We start from the raw sequence: 20574 nt of genomic DNA on the forward strand, positions 1-20574 counted from the left end.
GCCTGGTACAAACGGAATGCCCTCTGGCCCTATTAAGTATAATGGGGTCTGGCGCAGATCTGACCGCTGCTGTTTGTGTCTGGCCGATTCCCAGCATTTTCTGCCGGATCTACGTGCTGCAGATGTGAAACTAGCCTTATAGACTCGTGATTAAAAGAAATAGACCCTATTGGCAAGTTATTGGCTCCAAAGACAGTTCCAATGGTTTCAGAGCCAGGGCCCACCAGAAAATCCTATGATACTCTGGTTGGCCAGTCAACATAAATTGTGCCACCTGCTTTATCATGAACCTTGTCTTCTTTTATTTCAGGAAACTATAGATGAAAATGTGTCATATGCGACCCTAAGATTTGTCAAAACCTAACCACTTTTCAAGGCCTAACTAAATCCCAGGATGGCAGCAAACTCATGATTTGCATTGACATACAACTTATCTTAATAGCTGCTAAACACTTTTCCCTGTACTGGGTACAAGTACTGATGGCCCAAAGAAAAGAACAAAGGAAGCACCAACACGCCTGACTCACAACTTCCTGGTGCATACCTCCTCTAATAGCCTGCAAATCCAGCACAACAGATCTATAAAAAGCTTTGATTCTCATGGACACAAAACCCTGTTGCAAAACGTCTATTGGTAGCACATAGCCTCTTAGACTCAGGGCTAATAATGTTATCCATCACATATTCCCTGTAAAGCCAAATTCTCTTTTAAAAAACAGAAAGCTAAACTGGAGACTTATCCTACCACTTCTCCAAAGAATAGATGTATTTCGGGCAATTCACCAGGAGTCATTCTTCAGATTTCTAACAAAACAGCTTTATGAGATATTTATTGAAGAACAGGAGACATGAAGACCTGCCCCATATGGTCAGTTCCGTTGGTATATCTCTGAATCTATTTTCACACCTGAACTGAAACCACTTCTTCATCAGTTTATCAAAACAACAAGATATCATTATCAAGCCGGTGGATAGACTCTTAGGTCTTTTTGAGATACAGTTTGGCCAGAGTTTACTTCTTTCATACGAATGTGACTCTGGTGTTCCCTGGAAAGAAATCAAGAAGCTTTATCATCATTTAAACATAGCACACTGTTTCAGATCTCTTTTAAGCCACACTTCAAATAAAAAAGAAGCATGTTATACCACATAAGCTCTGTGTGACACTACAACACTGTGTACAATTGGAGGTTCACTAGGATGTTCATTATCTTCAGTGATGGTTCTACTCATATCCTATTGAATGCAGAGAAGGGGTCTAAGCTTTTGCAGAAATGGAGGCCCACAGTACGCCCCTCAGATCCTACCCCTTGATAACCATAGACTGCCTTTTACACTCGGTCACTAAAGGTAACAGTTAATTTTGTCTCTACCATATTGGAGGTTACATATTCTATCATAGAGACTTCTCTCCACATTGTTTTGGGTTGTATTTCCCTCGACTGCTCTAATAACCAATGTGGCATCTTTGAATCCTCAATGTGGTTTAACTTAACACAGTTTAATGGTTTGCTTTCTGTCCGTCTAACCTCCCTTTAAGATATGTGAAAAAGAAAACTTTTGTAGTAAAATTAAAGTATATATATATATATATATATATATATAAAATAAAAGTTTGTACATTTATTCTTCATAGGCTCCTACATGCCTTGAGGTATCTCAACCAAACTTGGCATATATACTCTTCATGATCCAATTTAAATCCAATTTTTGATGCAGCATGCATTAAATGTATACATTAATGTAACTGTAGCTGTTGAGGCAACACCTTTTATTCTACCTCTCATCCCATAGAAACCAACCAAGCACATTTTACTACATTGCTTCTTTTAATACTTTAGACATATGTTTACCAACCTGTGGCTCTCCAGCTGTTGCAAAACGACAACTCCCATCATGTCATCATGCCTGCAGGCTGTTGGCGAACATTGAGAGTTGTAGTTTTGTATTAGCTGGAGAACCACAGATTGGTAAACGTAGGCTACAGTGCTTCTTACAATACTGTAGATCTATCTCCCAACTTTTGAAAAGGTCAAAGAGGGAAAATAGCAGAGATGCCCCAAAAGTTTCCCCAGACAGTATTTGTGATCCATAGTTCACCCACACAGTAGTCATGCTACTATAGTGCTCCCACAATTTATTTATACTCTCATAGTGCCCCCACACAACATTTATTCTCCCATAGTGCCCCCATACATTAGTTATGCCCCTGTTGTATATGCCAACATCGGTGAAAACACTGATGCAGACGCTTTAACTCTCTGTATGCCGTGGTCAGTGCATGTATGGAGTTAGTGGAGGAGGGGCTCCGGGAGGGCTCCCTCCCTGTCCCCATCGAGTCCCCATGCTGTGGTTACGGCAACATAGACATATTAGAAATCGCCGCATCAATGACAACCTGATCTATAAAAATATCACATGATATACCCCCTCAGGTGAATGCTGTAAAAAAAATACAGTTTCTGGATATACTAGAACTTTCTAGTGGGAGGGGTGGAGTGAAGAAGCTCAGCACAAACAGATACACAGTTACTAGAGATGAGCGAATGGAAGTTGACGAAGTAGAATTCAATCCGAATTTCAGGAAAAATGCGATTCACACCAAATCCGAATTTCCTCATGCTTCGTGGTAACGAATCGCATTTTTTCCTAAAATGGCTGTTGCACGTGTTAGTACATGGAGCAAGGAACTCTTGGAACGAGGGATCACCCACAATGCCATGCATGTAGCCAATCAGCAGCCAGCCAGCTCTGTAATGTCACAGCCCTATAAATATCCTCAGCCATCTTGGATTCAGCCATTTTCCAGTGTACTTAGTGCAGGAAGAGACGTCAGCAGGTTCTAGGGACAGTGGTAGAAAAGACTTTAAAACTTTTATTTTGCTGTATAGTAGTTCAGGGAAAGGATAGGGAGGAATCATTTCACAGTATTGAAGCAGAACAGGGTTCAGTAGGGGAGTTTACAGCCTGGGTAATAGGAACAATCCTATTACACCTTGCTGCACTGATTGCGGATCCAAATTGCCATTATACAGCTCTAATTCCAGCAAACCGTTCTTGTTATTGGGGTGCAAGTGCTGTTTGATACAGCCATTCACAGGGTTTATGACAAGGAAATATTTGTATGTCTTATTTGCCCTTGTGCTGTGCAGTTATATGTTGCATTTTTGGCTTGTATTAGTGGAAAAAAAAGGGATTATTAGCCGTTGTGTGGTGAAGTGAGAAAATGTACAGTACAGACCAAAAGTTTGGACACACCTTCTCATTCAAAGAGTTTTCTTTATTTTCATGACTATGAAAATTGTAGATTCACACTGAAGGCATCACAACTATGAATTAACACATGTGGAATTATATACATAACAAACAAGTGTGAAACAACTGAAAATATGTCATATTCTAGGTTCTTCAAAGTAGCCACCTTTTGCTTTGATTACTGCTTGGCACACTCTTGGCATTCTCTTATTGAGCTTCAAGAGGTAGACCCCTGAAATGGTTTTCACTTCACAGGTGTGCCCTGTCAGGTTTAATAAGTGGGATTTCTTGCCTTATAAATGGGGTTGGGACCATCAGTTGCGTTGAGGAGAAGTCAGGTGGATACACAGCTGATAGTCCTACTGAATAGACTGTTAGAATTTGTATTATGGCAAGAAAAAAGCAGCTAAGTAAAGAAAAACAAGTGGCCATCATTACTTTAAGAAATCAAGGTCAGTCAGTCAGCCGAAAAATTGGGAAAACTTTGAAAGTAAGGGCTATTTGACCATGAAGGAGAGTGATTGGGTGCTGCGCCAGATGACCTGGCCTCCACAGTCACCGGACCTGAACCCAATCGAGATGGTTTGGGTGAGCTGGACCGCAGAGTGAAGGCAAAAGGGCCAACAAGTGCTAAGCATCTCTGGGAACTCCTTCAAGACTGTTGGAAGACCATTTCAGGGGACTACCTCTTGAAGCTCATCAAGAGAATGCCAAGAGTGTGCAAAGCAGTAATCAAAGCAAAAGGTGGCTACTTTGAAGAACCTAGAATATGACATATTTTCAGTTGTTTCACACTTGTTTGTTATGAATATAATTCCACATGTGTTAATTCATAGTTTTGATGCCTTCATAGTCATGAAAATAAAGAAAACTCTTTGAATGAGAAGGTGTGTCCAAACTTTTGGTCTGTACTGTATATATATTATTTGCCGTTCAGCTGTGCAGTTATATTTTCTAAAGCCCTTTTTGGCGTGTATTAGTGGCACAAAAATATATATTATTTGCCGTTCAGCGGTGCACTTATACAGTATGTTCTAAAGCCCTTTTTTGCGTGTATTAGTGGCAAGAAAAAATTATTATTTGCAATTCAGCGGTGCAGTTACATGTTCTAAAGCCTTCTTTGGTGTGTATTAGTGGGGAAAAAAGGGCTTATTAGCTGTTGTGTGGTGAGGTGAGAAAATTACAGACTATTTTGGGGTGTTTTAATTTCCTTTTTATTTATTTATTTGATCTAACAGTATGTCAGACAGAGAAGTGTCAGGCCCTGCACAGGGAGTGGCAGAGGCCTAAATGTTTCTGGCGCAGGCACAGGTCGCAGCAGAGTAAGGGGCCGAGGCAGCAGGAGTCACAGCGAGAGGCCTGAGCTCCCGGTGACATCTAGCGGCCGTGTCTTGACCAGCAACCCAGCAGTTCTTGAATAGTTGACTTGGTCATCCACTTCATCGCAAGTGACATCAGACACCCCCAGCCAAGAGTCAGTGGGTTCGTCTGACACAACCATTAGTTGGCATGGCCCGGGAGCAGACCTTGTGCCCTCACCTGTCCTCAACCTGCCTCTGTTCTTTTCTGTTCCCTCAGCCAGAGTACTATACAGTATGCTGTGGGCTCATACAGTGAGGACGAGCTACTAGAGGACAGTCAGGAGCTACTGGCCAGCCAAGATGTGGAGGAGACATCCGCCGCTTCCTCCGGTAGGCTGGCAAGTAGTGATGAGGAGAGTGGCGTGGGAGCGGTGTTGCTCCTGACCCAGAGACCATTGAGAAGGACATCAGTGACATGCAGACAGTACTCGATGATGATGATGTAGCTGATCGCACTTGGGTGCCAGGTAAATTAGGGGCATCTTCATCGGGAGAAGAGGGTGGCAGCTTGCCTGTGAGGCAGCGGCAGAGTCAGCAAGTCGCTAGCGTGGTGGGAGTCAGCAGGGTGGCAGCAGTGGGAAGTCAGGAGCCAAACATTCCCGGGGTAGACCACCCGCTTCACAGGAGCTTACCTGCACGGAAATTAGTGGTGCAGGGGTTCACGGAAGCAGCGGCGGTAGCAGTCAGTCAGTGTGGAGTGTTGGGGGTAAAATCACCTACTGGGCAGTGTGGCAGTTTTTTGTTAAGCCGCCAGATGAGGTGAACATGGCCATTTGTAGAATCTGCGTCAACATATGCATCGCCACCATACAGTGCGCTTGGATAGCCGTGGCTCAGATGTGGTGGTCCAGTCTGTCGCAGCAACTGCTGCATCACCCAGTGGCACGCACCCGATTTCAGGCAGTCAAGGCTCCACCACCTCAGACGGAGGGAGCTATCTGTCCTTCCCATCATCTACTGGTCCTGATGCTCCTGCTCCTCCTCCTACTCCTCATCAGTCATTCCGTCAGAAATCGATCACCGAAGCGATTGTCAAGAGACAACAGTATGCGTGCACTCATCCAACGGCGCAGAAGCTGAAATGTGCTCCTGGCCAAGTTGCTGGTGCTGCAGTCCCTCCCTTTCCAAGTGGTGGACTCTGCACCTTTCAGAGAACTGATCGATTGTGCCGAGCCGAGGTGGAGAGACCCAAGCCGTCATTTCTTTGCCAAAGAAGCAGTACCAGCCCTGCACACACATGTAGAACAGAATGTGGGCCAGTTCTTGAGCCTGTTGGTGTCTGTCAAAGTGCACGGCAGTGCCGACATGTGGAGCTGTAACTACGGTCAGGTACAATACATGTCCTTAACGGCCCACTGGGTGAATGTGGTTCCTGCACAGCCACACCAGCAACTTAGCCAGGTGATGCCGCTTCTGCCTCCGCGTTCTCACGCTGTTGGTCCTGCGACAATGTCCGCCTCTGCTTCCTCATCCTCCACCTTGTCCTCAGCCTCCACTGCAGGGCCAATTCACAGTGTTCCTCCAGAATACCACATGTGCAGGGCATGGCAGTGTCACGCTGTTCTGCACCTCATTTGCCTGGGAAAACTGACTCACACAGGGGAGGAACTGCTCCGTGTCCTTCATCAAGAAATCGAATCCTAGCTTTCTCCGTGACAACTCAAAATCGGAACCAGGGTGATCGACAACGGGAAGAACATGGTGTTGGCGCTGCATCAAGGAGGGCTGAGCCATGCGCCCTGCATGGCACACGTGTTCAATCTGGTTGTCAAGTGATTCCTGAAGTCTTCTACCCATCTGCAAGACATCCTAACAATGGCATGGAAACTTTGCATGCACTTCAGCCACTCGTACACCGCAAAGCACACCCTACTTTAGCTGTAGCGTCAGAACGGAATCCTCTAACAGGCTGATATGCAACGTTTCCACTCGTTGGAATTCCACCCTCCATATGTTGGACCGACTATACGAACAGAGAAAGGCCATAAACGATTTCTTGATGTGCAGTAAGCCGGATTGGGACTAATGCACACTGGCACAATATTAATAGTTTTTGTTTGTTCGTGACGCCAATTGCAATGTGCGCAGGTCTCAGGGCCCTTTAAGATATTGTAACTCACGTACCAGGTGAGGAATGCCAGAGTGGGGATAATGTCTCTATGTAGTGTCAACGGTGTCTCCTACCTGGGTACGGCTGGACTCCTGGATCCTGGCTCACGCAATAAATTGAGTGTTGTTAGTAGGAGTAACTGAGGAACGTGGATAATAATGAATGAGATCCAGACTGGTGATATAATCCAACTTGTCTTTACTTAATGGCAGCTTGAATCCATACGAGTAACAGCATTAGCCTTGGGTCCCAGCAGGTATTGGTAATATGTGGCAGGAATCAATATATATTCTGCTTCTTATCATATGCCTAGTGAATCTGGCAGGTATCTATCTTCTGCTCTGTCTGTTTTCTGCTTGATATGGGCCTGACTAGCTGAGGAGGAATTTGGCTTCTCCTGATCTCTGGATAAATTACTCACAGGACTGCTCGCAGGGAATGGTCCGTCCTGGAGTTCTGTAGTTCTGGAGGTGCTGCCTGCTTGTCAACCAGCACTGAGGCTGAAGGCTCAGTCTGGGAAGAGGGATCTTTGGCCTCAGCCGAGGCTGGATCCTAGGTTGGGATCCCTATGTCTGGGAGCTTCTACCAACACAGCCTTCCCCTAGCAGGGGGGCTGGTACACTAACTAGAACTTTCCTTCCTCCCCATGAGACAGGACATGGTCCAGCCCACTTCTGCTCAAAGAGGGGGGGAGCTAGACTGTAATGAACTATTCCAGTCTAGCAATACTAAACTAGATAAGGTCCTGCTAAACATATTGCTGCCACCTGCTGGTGTACATGGAAATTACAGCATAATATATACAACAGGCCTGGAAAATGCACATAATTGAGAATGCAGTGTTAGATTACACAAGATGACAATAAATGTACACCTAGCATGATGTAGCGGGGAGAAAGAGTTTAGTGACATACTTCGGGATGTTACAGATGATCCAAGCGGGCAGGAGTACTCACCTGGGTAACTTTGATGTCAGCCAGTGGCAGCTCATGCGTGACACCTGCCGTTTGCTCAGGCCCTTTGAGGAGGCCACGTTATTTGTGAGTCGCCAGGACTACGGGATGAACAACGTCATTCCACTGCTTCATGTCCTGGAACAGATGCTGGTAAATCTGGCTGTTCAGGGGACTGGAGACATGGCGTCTAGATCTCATGGCCACTTGAGCCCTGTAGGGGCTGAACTGGAGGAGGACGAGGACATTGGAGCAAAAGCAATGTGTAACGAAATAGGTGGTTTTTATATACAGTTGCAAGAAAAAGTATGTGAACCCTTTGGAATGATATGGATTTCTGCACAAATTGGTCATAAAATGTGATCTGATTTTCATCTAAGTCACAACAATAGACAATCACAGTCTGCTTAAACGAATAACACACAAAGAATTAAATGTTACCATGTTTTTATTGAACACACCATATAAACATTCACAGTGCAGGTGGAAAAAGTATGTGAATCCCTAGACTAATGACATCTCCAAGAGCTAATTGGAGTGAGGTGTCAGCTAACTGGAGTCCAATCAATGAGATGAGATTGGAGGTGTTGGTTACAGCTGCCCTATAAAAAACACACACCAGTTCTGCTTTTCACAAGAAACATTGCCTGATGTGAATTATGCCTCGCACAAAAGAGCTCTCAGAAGACCTACGATTAAGAATTGTTGACTTGCATAAAGCTGGAAAGGGTTATAAAAGTATCTCCAAAAGCCTTGCTGTTCATCAGTCCACGGTAAGACAAATTGTCTATAATTGGAGAAAGTTCAGCACTACTGCTACTCTCCCTAGGAGTGGCCGTCCTGTAAAGATGACTGCAAGAGCACAGCGCAGACTGCTCAATGAGGTGAAGAAGAATCCTAGAGTGTCAGCTAAAGACTTACAAAAGTCTCTGGCATATGCTAACATCCCTGTTAGCGAATCTACGATACGTAAAACACTAAACAAGAATGGATTTCATGGGAGGATACCACAGAGGAAGCCACTGCTGTCCAAAAAAAACATTGTTGCACGTTTACAGTTTGCACAAGAGCACCTGGATGTTCCAGTACTGGCAAAATATTCTGTGGACAGATGAAACCAAAGTTGAGTTGTTTGGAAGAAACACACAACACTATGTGAGGAGAAAAAGAGCCACAGCACACCAACATCAAAACCTCATCCCAACTGTGAAGTATGGTGGTGGGGGCCTCATGGTTTGGGGCTGCTTTGCTGCGTCAGGGCCTGGACGGATTGCTATCATCGAAGGAAAAATGAATTCCCAAGTTGATCAAGACATTTTGCAGGAGAACTTAAGACCATCTGTCCACCAGCTGAAGCTCAACAGAAGATGGGTGTTGCAACAGGACAACAACCCAAAGCATAGAAGTAAATCAACAACAGAATGGCTTAAACAGAAGAAAATACGCCTTCTGGAGTGGCCCAGTCAGAGTCCTGACCTCAACCTGATTGAGATGTTGTGGCATGATCTCAAGAAAGCGATTCACACCAGACATCCCAAGAATATTGCTGAACTGAAACAGTTCTGTTAAGAGGAATGGTCAAGAATTACTCCTGACCGTTGTGCACGTCTGATCTGCAACTACAGGAAACGTTTGGTTGAAGTTATTGCTGCCAAAGGAGGTTCAACCAGTTATTAAACCCAAGGGTTCACATACTTTTTCCACCTGCACTGTGAATGTTTACATGGTGTGTTCAATAAAAACATGGTTTCATTTAATTCTTTGTGTGTTAATAGTTTAAGCAGACTGTGATTTTCTATTGTTGTGACTTAGATGAAGATCAGATCACATTTTATGACCAATTTGTGCAGAAATCCATATCATTCCAAAGGGTTCACATACTTTTTCTTGCAACTGTATATAGGTGACAGAAGAGGAGGAGCAGGAGGAACCAGAGGAGCTACAGGGCTATGAGGAAGACGAGGCAGGGGACCCAGACACACCGTGGCAGTATGCAGTGAAGATGGAGGAAGGGAGTTCCTCCGTGTCACTTGCACAAATGGCCCGATGCATGCTCACTTGCTTGCGTAGTTACAGCCGAATTGTCACCATTCGGCAGAGGGATGACTTCTGGCTCTCCACCTTGTTGGACCCTCGCTACCGGTCCAAAATAGGGGCCTTTTTTATAGGGGCTGAGAGGGAGGACAAACTGAACTACTATAGAGACATGATATGTAGTGAGTTGGCCGCTGCCTATCTGCGTCATCATCCATCCTCTCGCAAGTCTGACCGGGGGGCCCTCTGCGCTCACGTTCCTCTGCCATGGCTGCTGTGGGGGGGGGGGGGGGGGCGGGTTGGTAGAAGCAGTTCCAGCTCCATCAGCAGCAACTTGAGTGTAGATTCACTGATGAGCAGATTTCTTCACCCGCCTAGTGAAGAAACTACTCACCAGCAGCTAGACCTGATGAGGACCTGAACCAGCAGGTGGTGGCATACTTGGATAGCACCCTGCCACCCCACATTGAAGATCCGATGGATTACTTGGTAGTCAAACTGCAGAGTTTACCCTGGAAAAGCTGTCCTGCCCGGCCAGTAGTGTGGCATCAGAGCGGGTGTTTAGTGTGGCGGGGGCCATAGTTACCCCAAGAAACATAGAAACATAGAAACATAGAATGTGTCGGCAGATAAGAACCATTTGGCCCATCTAGTCTGCCCAATATACTGAATACTATGGATAGCCCCCGGCCCTATCTTATATGAAGGATGGCCTTATGCCTATCCCATGCATGCTTAAACCCCTTCACTGTATTTGCAGCTACCACTTCTGCAGGAAGGCTATTCCATGCATCCACTACTCTCTCAGTAAAGTAATACTTCCTTATATTACTTTTAAACCTTTGCCCCTCTAATTTAAAACTGTGTCCTCTTGTGGTAGTTTTTCTTCTTTTAAATATGCTCTCTTCCTTTACCGAGTTGATTCCCTTTATGTATTTAAAAGTTTCTATCATATCCCCTCTGTCTCTTCTTTCTTCCAAGCTATACATATTAAGGTCCTTTAACCTTTCCTGGTAAGTTTTATCCTGCAATCCATGTACTAGTTTAGTAGCTCTTCTCTGAACTCTCTCTAGAGTATCTATATCCTTCTAGAGATATGGCCTCCAGTACTGCGCACAATACTCCAAGTGAGGTCTCACCAGTGTTCTGTACAGCGGCATAAGCACTTCACTCTTTCTACTGCTTATACCTCTCCCTATACATCCAAGCATTCTGCTGGCATTTCGTGTTGCTCTATTACATTGTCTTCCCACCTTTAAGTCTTCTGAAATAATTACTCCTAAATCCCTTTCCTCAGATACTGAGGTCAGGACTGTGTCAAATATTCTATATTCTGCCCTTGGGTTTTTACGCCCCAGGTGCATTATCTTGCACTTATCCACATTAAATTTCAGTTTCCAGAGTTCTGACCATTCTTCTAGTTTTCCTAAATCCTTTTCCATTTGGCGTTTCCCTCCAGGAACATCAATCCTGTTACATATCTTTGTGTCATCAGCAAAAAGACAAACCTTACCAGCGAGGCCTTTTGCAATATCACTTATGAAGATATTAAACAAAATCGGTCCCAGTACAGATCCCTGTGGAACCCCACTGGTAACATTACCTTGTTTTGAATGTTCTCCATTGACTACAACCCTCTGTTGTCTGTCACTCAGCCACTGCCTAATCCACTCAACAATATGGGAGTCCATGCTCAATGACTGCAGTTTATTGATAAGTCTTCTATGTGGGACAGTGTCAAAAGCCTTACTAAAATCTAGATATGCGATGTCTACTGCACCTCCACCGTCTATTATTTTATTCACCCAGTCAAAAAAATCTATAAGATTTGTTTGACATGATCTCCCTGAAGTAAACCCATGTTGTTTTTCATCTTGCAATCCATCGGATTTTAGATGTTCCACAATCCTATCCTTTAATAGGGTTTCCATTAATTTGCCTACTATTGATGTCAGACTCACTGGTCTATAGTTGCTCGATTCCTCCCTACTACCTTTCTAGTGAATGGGCACGACATTTGCCAAGAAGAACTCGCCTGTCCACCCAAAATGTGGAGAGACTGACCTTTGTCAAGATGAATCAGGCATGGATCAGCCAGGATTTCCACCCACCAATGCCTGATGTATCAGACTAGATCATCCATGGTGCCACACCAGCACTTTGACAAAAAAGACCGGTTTCTTCTGGCTACCTGCCTCAGCTACTATTCTGATGCTGCCACCCCCCTAATGCCACACATCTGATGCCAATTGCTCATTCTGACACAGAGTGCCTCATTTAAAGTGCCTCTGATTAATCCCAAATAAAGTTCAGCTGCTCTAGTTGGTCTTTCCTGAAATTTTCTTAGTCGCATCCTACAGCAAAAGCCATGGTCCACAGAGAGCTTCCAAAGTGTCAGAAGGATCTCATTGTTAAAAGGTATCAGTCATTAGAAAATGTGGTTTTAGAAAAAATAAACAAAGAAATATCCGAAAATAGAGTGGCCGGCCCTTTTTCTCATCCCCCTTTTCATAATTTTAGATTATCTCCGCTAGCTTTAGTCCCAAAAAAGGAGATAAATACCTACCACCTTATACACAATTTATTGTATCCAAAAGATGGTTCCTTAAATGATTTAATTGAAAAAAATTCTTCTACGGTACATTATGCTTCTTTTGACCATGCCCTAACTTTACTTAAAAAATAATTATCTTGGAAAGTAATCACTGAGTATACCAATATTGAAAAGGACACTTGCTAATATAAGTTATATATCACTGAGGGCAATGTCCTAAAACATAACTTTTATTATACTATTTCTTAAAATCCAAATCCAAAACCTGGATAAAGCATCCTAATTTATGTGAAGAAGCTATCAACGGTTATTTCTAAGCGGTGGGAAGCTGAGACATTGTTATACTGGGTTAGGGTGAAATCTGTCCCTATTCTTACCCTCCACAGTCTGCTCAGCCCAGAGATGCACCTTGATGGTAGATGTACTCTGTCCGCGTACCTAGGACTAATCTGTCCTTAGAAAGACCCTATTGCGTAACGTAGATCCCAAATGTCACAGATGCCAACGTGTTTCCCCCTCCCAATGGAAGGAGGGTTCATCAGGGGACTATAATTATAGGGGTCAAAACAGGTGTGCAATCACACAGATCAAACTGAAATTAACTGCCAGCACAATGATAAATGGGCTGCAGGAACCATAGGTGCACACAACCACTCCTAAAGTATAACGATAGGGGTCAGACAGCAATCATGGCATTTTAAAGCACACTAATCAGAGACATAGTGCCGGATATCCTAAAGCTCCGGCTAATAAAGCATTACTGATAGACAGTTTCAGTGTAAGGACATACAATTACTCGATAATAAGGGCCAGTGTAAGACGACCAATGTTGTCTCCAAACAATAATAAGTAAGGCTTGATGTGAATTGCTGATACACACTCACAGTCTGTCAGTTGTGTGACCAAAACAAGGGTTCCTGGGGCCAGATGATAGCTACCTTGTGCCTGGGAAAGGACCTGATTTAAATAGGGGATATTGTGGGCGTAGTTTACATATTAGGTCTCCTAATTTTCTGGTGACCTCGTCAATCCACCCTAAACAAATCCAGAACCAGATAGCCAGATAGTCATAGGTTAAATATTTAGTTAAGTACACAACTCCTTCCTCACATGGCACCCCCTCCACACAAAATTTGAGCGCTCTCTGTGTGGAGGGGGTGCCATGTGAGGAAGGGGGTGTGTACTTAATTAAATATTTAACCTATGACTATCTGGTTCTTAGTATGTTTAGGGTGGATTGACGAGGTCACCAGCAAATTAGGAGACCTAATATGTAACCTACCTATAGAGATTGATTCCAATAGAATGGAGTTCAAAACCCCGGAAGAGAAAATAATTTCTTCCAGGATTTTATTACATAATCTATTGAAGTCCAATAAAACTACACTAAAACATTTACAATCTGCTTTGGGTTCTTTAAATGTTATATTTAGAGTTATTCCAATGGGTAGGGTATTTTCAAAACTAATGTATGCAGCTACTGCAGGAAAGAAACACCCATTTGACCGTATTCGATTAACTAAGCAATTAAAAGACGATATCCAAATATGGTTATGTTTCTTGGAGGATTTTAACGGTAGATCGATATGGCAACAGGATTTCATCGATTCCAACTCACTACAGCTATTTACAGATGCAGCTGCATCAGTAGGTTATGGTACAAATTTTTGAAAACAGTGGTCCGCAGAGAAATGGCCGAACGATTGGATATATGAACCAATTACAAAAAATATACATTTTTTGGAACCTTTTCTAGTGCTAGTATCCTTAACAATATGGCAAAGTGAATTCAGAAACAAACGCATCTTATTGTTTTCCGACAATAAGGGTGTGGTCTGTGCTATTAATTATCAGCCAAATCTGATTTGGTAATTAATGTATTAAGACAAATGGTGTATATGACACCATGCAATTTATACTAGTTTCTGGTGTAAATTTACAATAAATCTGTTAGGCTGTCACTGACCCTTCCCCCTGCTACTAAACTACACCCACTTCTCTTGCCACATTTAAAAAGTGGCAAAAAAAGTGAAAATTCAGAAATTATAGTATCATTTCCCACTTTTCTTTACATCATTATAGTGGTGTAGAGTCCATGATGAGCTGAGGAGCCTGGACAGATGGAGCCTGGACAGATAAGTTCCTTCCAATACACTGCGTGCAGAATTATTAGGCAAATGAGTATTTTGACCACATCATCCTCTTTTTGCATGTTGTCTTACTCCAAGCTGTATAGGCTCAAAAGCCTACTACCAATTAAGCATATTAGGTGATGTGCATCTCTGTAATGAGAAGGGGTGTGGTCTAATGACATCAACACCCTATATTAGGTGTGCATAATTATTAGGCAACTTCCTTTCCTTTGGCAAAATGGGTCAAAAGAAGGACTTGACAGGCTCAGAAAAGTCAAAAATAGTGAGATATCTTGCAGAGGGATGCAGCACTCTTAAAATTGCAAAGCTTCTGAAGCGTGATCATCGAACAATCAAGCGTTTCATTCAAAATAGTCAACAGGGTCGCAAGAAGCGTGTGGAAAAACCAAGGCGCAAAATAACTGCCCATGAACTGAGAAAAGTCAAGCGTGCAGCTGCCAAGATGCCACTTGCCACCAGTTTGGCCATATTTCAGAGCTGCAACATCACTGGAGTGCCCAAAAGCACAAGGTGTGCAATACTCAGAGACATGGCCAAGGTAAGAAAGGCTGAAAGACGACCACCACTGAACAAGACACACAAGCTGAAACATCAAGACTGGGCCAAGAAATATCTCAAGACTGATTTTTCTAAAGTTTTATGGACTGATGAAATGAGAGTGAGTCTTGATGGGCCAGATGGATGGGCCCGTGGCTGGATTGGTAAAGGGCAGAGAGCTCCAGTCCGACTCAGACGCCAGCAAGGTGGAGGTGGAGTACTGGTTTGGGCTGGTATCATCAAAGATGAGCTTGTGGGGCCTTTTCGGGTTGAGGATGGAGTCAAGCTCAACTCCCAGTCCTACTGCCAGTTTCTGGAAGACACCTTGTTCAAGCAGTGGTACAGGAAGAAGTCTGCATCCTTCAAGAAAAACATGATTTTCATGCAGGACAATGCTCCATCACACGCGTCCAAGTACTCCACAGCGTGGCTGGCAAGAAAGGGTATAAAAGAAGAAAATCTAATGACATGGCCTCCTTGTTCACCTGATCTGAACCCCATTGAGAACCTGTGGTCCATCATCAAATGTGAGATTTACAAGGAGGGAAAACAGTACACCTCTCTGAACAGTGTCTGGGAGGCTGTGGTTGCTGCTGCACGCAATGTTGATGGTGAACAGATCAAAACACTGACAGAATCCATGGATGGCAGGCTTTTGAGTGTCCTTGCAAAGAAAGGTGGCTATATTGGTCACTGATTTGTTTTTGTTTTGTTTTTGAATGTCAGAAATGTATATTTGTGAATGTTGAGATGTTATATTGGTTTCACTGGTAAAAATAAATAATTGAAATGGGTATATATTTGTTTTTTGTTAAGTTGCCTAATAATTATGCACAGAAATAGTCACCTGCACACACAGATATCCCCCTAAAATAGCTAAAACTAAAAACAAACTAAAAACTACTTCCAAAAATATTCAGCTTTGATATTAATGAGTTTTTTGGGTTCATTGAGAACATGGTTCAATAATAAAATTAATCCTCAAAAATACAACTTGCCTAATAATTCTGCACTCCCTGTAATTGTGCATAAAAATGATACATTGTGAATAAATACATTCTGACAATCTAGACTATTAAAGATCAATTTATAAATCATGTGTGACATATAAAAAAATATTGACTGGCACACTATACCTGGCCAGGGAGGAAATGGTGGTGTCTTTTTTTAGCAGTAGTTGTCATTTCTGAAATGGAATTCAGATAAGATCTAAGATAAATAATGAGAATTGTGTTAATGCTATGGGATCCTGTGCATCATTTCTTCTCTTCCAATGTATGAAGATTTATCAAATCAAACAACGATGGCTCAGAGTCTCACCGTTGTCTACATTGCAGTGGAGGTAGTCATTGGGGTTCTTGCTATCTTTGGAAATACCCTTGTGATCTGGGCAGTGAAGGTCAATCCTTCTCTTCAAGATACCACATTTTATTTTATTGTGTCTCTGGCAGTGACTGACCTGGCAGTTGGAGTGTGTGTAATACCTTTAGCCATTCTCTTGGAACTCAAAATACATCTATATTTTCACACATGTTTGTTTCTCTGTTGCACAATCATCATATTCACCAATGCATCTACTGCTTCTCTGCTTGCTATAGCAATGGACAGATATGTGAGAATTAAGTTACCAAACAGGTAAGATATACCTTTTATATACTGTATGTTCAAATTATAATTAATATTGTTAATGTTCTTATTGAAATGTAATACATGCCGAAAGGTTTTCTCAGTGCTCTAAAAAATACCAGAATCTTAATCTTCTCATCTGAAAAACAGCCCTATAGTTTCAGATTTTGCATGACTGTATCTTCTAAGGCCAAATTTACACTTTGGTGCATAAAAACTGCATACTAGTGAATATTGTAGTCTGTACTGTATTCCTGCACTGAAATGTATTAAAGGGGCATTGCCATCTGGGAAATGGATATACCAACAATGTCAGATAGGTGGAGGTCTCTTATTTGGGACTCACTCCTTTCTCCAGAATGGGGCCTCTGAAGTGAAGGCAGAGCAGCCACACATGCATAGCCACTCTCCGTTCACTGCTATGGAAGTTGGCTATTTACGGCCCACAGTGGTGAATGAAAAGGTGGCCACTCTTGTGCAGCTTACGCTCCATTTACTGCTATGGAACTTCAGAAAATAGTCGAACGAGTGTGTCCGGCTATTTTCAGAAGTGCCACAGTGATAAACTGGAGAGCAAGAAATGCATGGGTGGTATGCTCTCCTTCACTTTGGGGACCTAGTTCTGGAGAATGGAGTGGGTCCCAGAGGTGGGACCCGCACCTATCTGAAATTAATGACATATCTTAGCAATAAGCCATCAATATCCAGATGTGAATAGAATACCCTTTTAACACTCTATTTTCGATCTCTAAAGCAATTATTTGCATGAGGACTTAAAATGAGTGTGTCACAATACTGTCATGTAGGGTAGGTGCCCCAAAAAACAACCATACCTATCTTTTGAAAATCTGATGTTCTAATCCTGAAAAATATTGCTTCATATAAGGTTTTTGGTGCACCATGCGTGGCAGGACCACTCTATTCTGTGTCGATCAATCAAAAGGGCAAGAAACTGGGCAGCGTTACTGGCAGGACAATGAGCAGCCAACTGAGTAGCCCTACCCATGGTGCTCCAAAACCTAATTTGCATAAAAATAATGTAAGCATTTTTCAAGATTAGAGTACCAGACTTTTAAAAGAAGGGTATGGTTATATTTCCGATCACCTACCCTATATGGCAGTATGCTCATTCTGAAACCAATTTTGGAGATGACAGACTCCCTTTAAACTGGCCATATACATTAGGTCCCATTCACATGACTGTATTTTTAGTCCGCATTTGATCAGCATGTTTTGCGGATTAGATGTGGATCCATTCATTTCAATAGGGCCACAAAAAATGTGGACAGGACACCGCTTGCTGTCCATATCCGTATGCCTGTTCCGCAGTCCCACAAAAAAAAGACAGAACACGTCCTATTCATGTCTGTTTTGCGGACATGGACTTCACATGAATGTCATCCATATTTTTTGCGGGCCCCAAAATACATACAGTCGTGTGAATGCAACCTAAGATGTATACCAGCTGATTTCATCAGGACTTGCTTACCATATAATGTGCATGGGGGTCTGCGGTCTCTTTCCTGATGGCAGATGTCAGGGAGATGAGGATCGGGCAGCTGGATTTTTATTCTTGGTGAGATTACATGGGTTGGTGCTGAAGTTTACTGCAGGTGGCCAGGAGCTCTACTGTGCATGGAAAAAATCCAAGCAGTATGCCAATATGCCATCATAATGGGAAAACCCCTTTAAAAAACATGCCACCAAATATGCACTGCATGAACAAGGGCTAAGAATCCAAGCCATGAGACACTAAAGAGATTACTGAAGGGAAATTGCAAATTATTACTTTTTATGTTTCAGCCATAGAAAGGTGTTCACTAAAAAGAGGATTTATCTTAGTATTTCTTTCTGCTGGACTATGTCTACAATTGGAGCACTGGTCCCAATGTTTGGATGGAACAACAGACCCAACCTTAGAGAAGAAGAAAGGAATGTCCTGATATGCAATTTTCCCAACGTCATGAGCATGGACTATCTTGTGTACTTTTGCTTTTTTGTTTGGGTCCTCTTTCCTTTGTTCACAATGATGGCTTTGTATGTGGAGATCTTTTACATTGTAAGACAGCATATGAGAAAACGTGTCTCCAACCTCCATGTAAATAAGTCAACTTATAGCAAGGAACTTAAAATTACTATTTCACTTGTCTTTGTTATGGGTCTGTTTGCATTCTGTTGGTTACCTATATCCATTCTGAACTGCATCAGCTATTTTTACCCTAATATTGTACAAACTGATGCATTCCAACCTGCTCTGTATCTGTGCATTGTGTTGTCACATCTCAGTTCTGTCATAAATCCGATAATATATAGTCTTAAAATAAAGAAATTTAAATCCACATTTATTCACATCATTAAAAGACATATCCCCTGCAGAGATGTAATAACTGAAGCCTCTAGTACAGAAAACACTGTTGAAAAATGAAATATACAGTATGTTGCATTAATCTACTCATTAAACTGAAAATCTTAGTGTTTTGTATTCAAATGGTTTTTTGCTTTTGCATACTATAAAATAGAATCTTTTTATTAAAAAAAACTATCTTCTTAACATTTTGTTCTAGGGTATTTGTTTTCAATCATAACATTTATTTGAGAAAAAAATAATAATAATTATGAGCAATCAATAATGTACTGTCTTCCATGCATCTTTAAGCCAGTTTTACATGTATTCACATGATCATGCTCCAGATGTTTATCTCCTGCTGGTGTGACATCCCCATACACTGGACACATGGTTATTTCCCATCTCCCCCTTCCTGATGTACAGGAGGTCACACATCAAATGCCTCTTACAGTATCTCCACTGCTGTCTGCTCTTTTGCCTCCCTCTCTGTATCTTTAGGGATTGCTTTTCTCATGTCGGGCAGCAGAACAGTTTCTCAATAGTCTAACATTGATGTGTATGAAGACAATGAGTAAATTACAGCAGTAACTTAAACCTTGTGATAGAACTGCATAAAAATCAACTGTTAATAGAAGCAACACATGTGAGAGTGGAGAGGGAACTGAGGTCTTTTACATGGTAGTTCTGCCTTCTGCAAGCTCTAGCAGTATCAAAACAAAGGTGCAGTTCAGAGCTGAGCAAGATAATGAAAATGAAAACAACTACTTCTGATCTATGTTGGGCATCAGCTAACATGCTACAATATGACAAGAACAAAGATCCCATTCAGGTTCAGTACTCTGTTCAAGAGTTTTAAAAACAATAAAATGATACTTCAATTCTCTGGCACATTACAGGGTTGGGTGTCAGAGTGACAGCCTAATTCACTGTGTGTAGTGTCAATGACACAATGCACAACTTTGGTGACTAGAGTCCGGAACTCAATCAGACCACCTCAATCTCTTACGGCCTCCTGACACAATTCTTTTCCTTGCATTACGTCTCCCAGTAATGGTATCTTGAATTTAAGTCCATTACATAGAAACATGGTGTGGACCCGCTGTGCCACTTACCGGTTTGGTTTGGCCCAAACTTTGGAGTGGAATCTAAGTGTTCCCCTGGTTTTCACCCTTTATCCCGGTCCAAGTTGCGGAAGCTGGCCTTAGCTGCAGGGGAGACACAGGTCGCTACCGCAAGAGTGGTCCTTGTTAAGTGGCAGAACGCCCCAATGCAAGCTGTCACTGGATGGAAGGAGCAGAGCAGCAGAGTCAGATGAAGCAGAGCTGAGTTAGTGATTTAGCAGAGCTGGAGCTCTTAGAACAGCAGAGCTGAATGGCTCAGGTGCAGCAGGTGAAAGAACAGCAGACAGAGGCGTGGTCGACAATCCGAATCATACACTTGAGAGTAGCGAGGTACAGGAGGATCAGGCGGAGACGAGGTGAGGATACAGGCTAAGGTCGGAAGCAGCATATCAACACAGGAACAACAAGCTGGAACCTTCGCTGTAGAAAACTACAATATTGCGCAGGCATCACAGGAAGGGGGAAGCAGCCTTATAAAGGTGGTGCCTGGCCGGGATTGGAGAGAAGGCAGAATCAGGGGCGT

The 20574-nt window shown here is 42.7% G+C and overlaps 1 protein-coding gene across 2 annotated transcripts; it reads left to right on the forward strand.

Moving 5' to 3' along the window:
* Positions 1-1274: 1274 nt before the first annotated feature.
* LOC120994956 (adenosine receptor A3-like) lies at positions 1275-19019 on the forward strand. Of its 2 annotated transcripts, XM_040423866.1 has the most exons (3): positions 1275-1350; positions 16556-16592; positions 18387-19019. In XM_040423866.1, the coding sequence occupies exons 1-3, from the start codon at positions 1275-1277 to the stop codon at positions 19006-19008; spliced, it is 735 nt and encodes a 244-aa protein (XP_040279800.1). In that variant the 3' UTR covers positions 19009-19019. The 2 variants fall into 2 exon arrangements, with proteins under 2 accessions (XP_040279800.1, XP_040279799.1); XM_040423865.1 differs by lacking the exon at positions 1275-1350 and having other exon boundaries at positions 16029-16592.
* The last annotated feature ends 1555 nt before the right edge of the window (positions 19020-20574 follow it).

This window comes from Bufo bufo, chromosome 3, assembly GCF_905171765.1.
Source record: "Bufo bufo chromosome 3, aBufBuf1.1, whole genome shotgun sequence".
In the NCBI taxonomy this organism is placed as follows: Eukaryota; Metazoa; Chordata; class Amphibia; order Anura; family Bufonidae; genus Bufo; species Bufo bufo.

Excerpts from the sequence above, each read along its gene's own strand:
- LOC120994956 (XM_040423865.1), top strand. The coding sequence starts at position 16,231 with ATGTATGAAGATTTATCAAATCAAACAACGATGGCTCAGAGTCTCACC. Across the intron at positions 16,593-18,386 it reads AGAATTAAGTTACCAAACAG|CCATAGAAAGGTGTTCACTA; the intron begins GTAAGATATACC and ends TTTATGTTTCAG.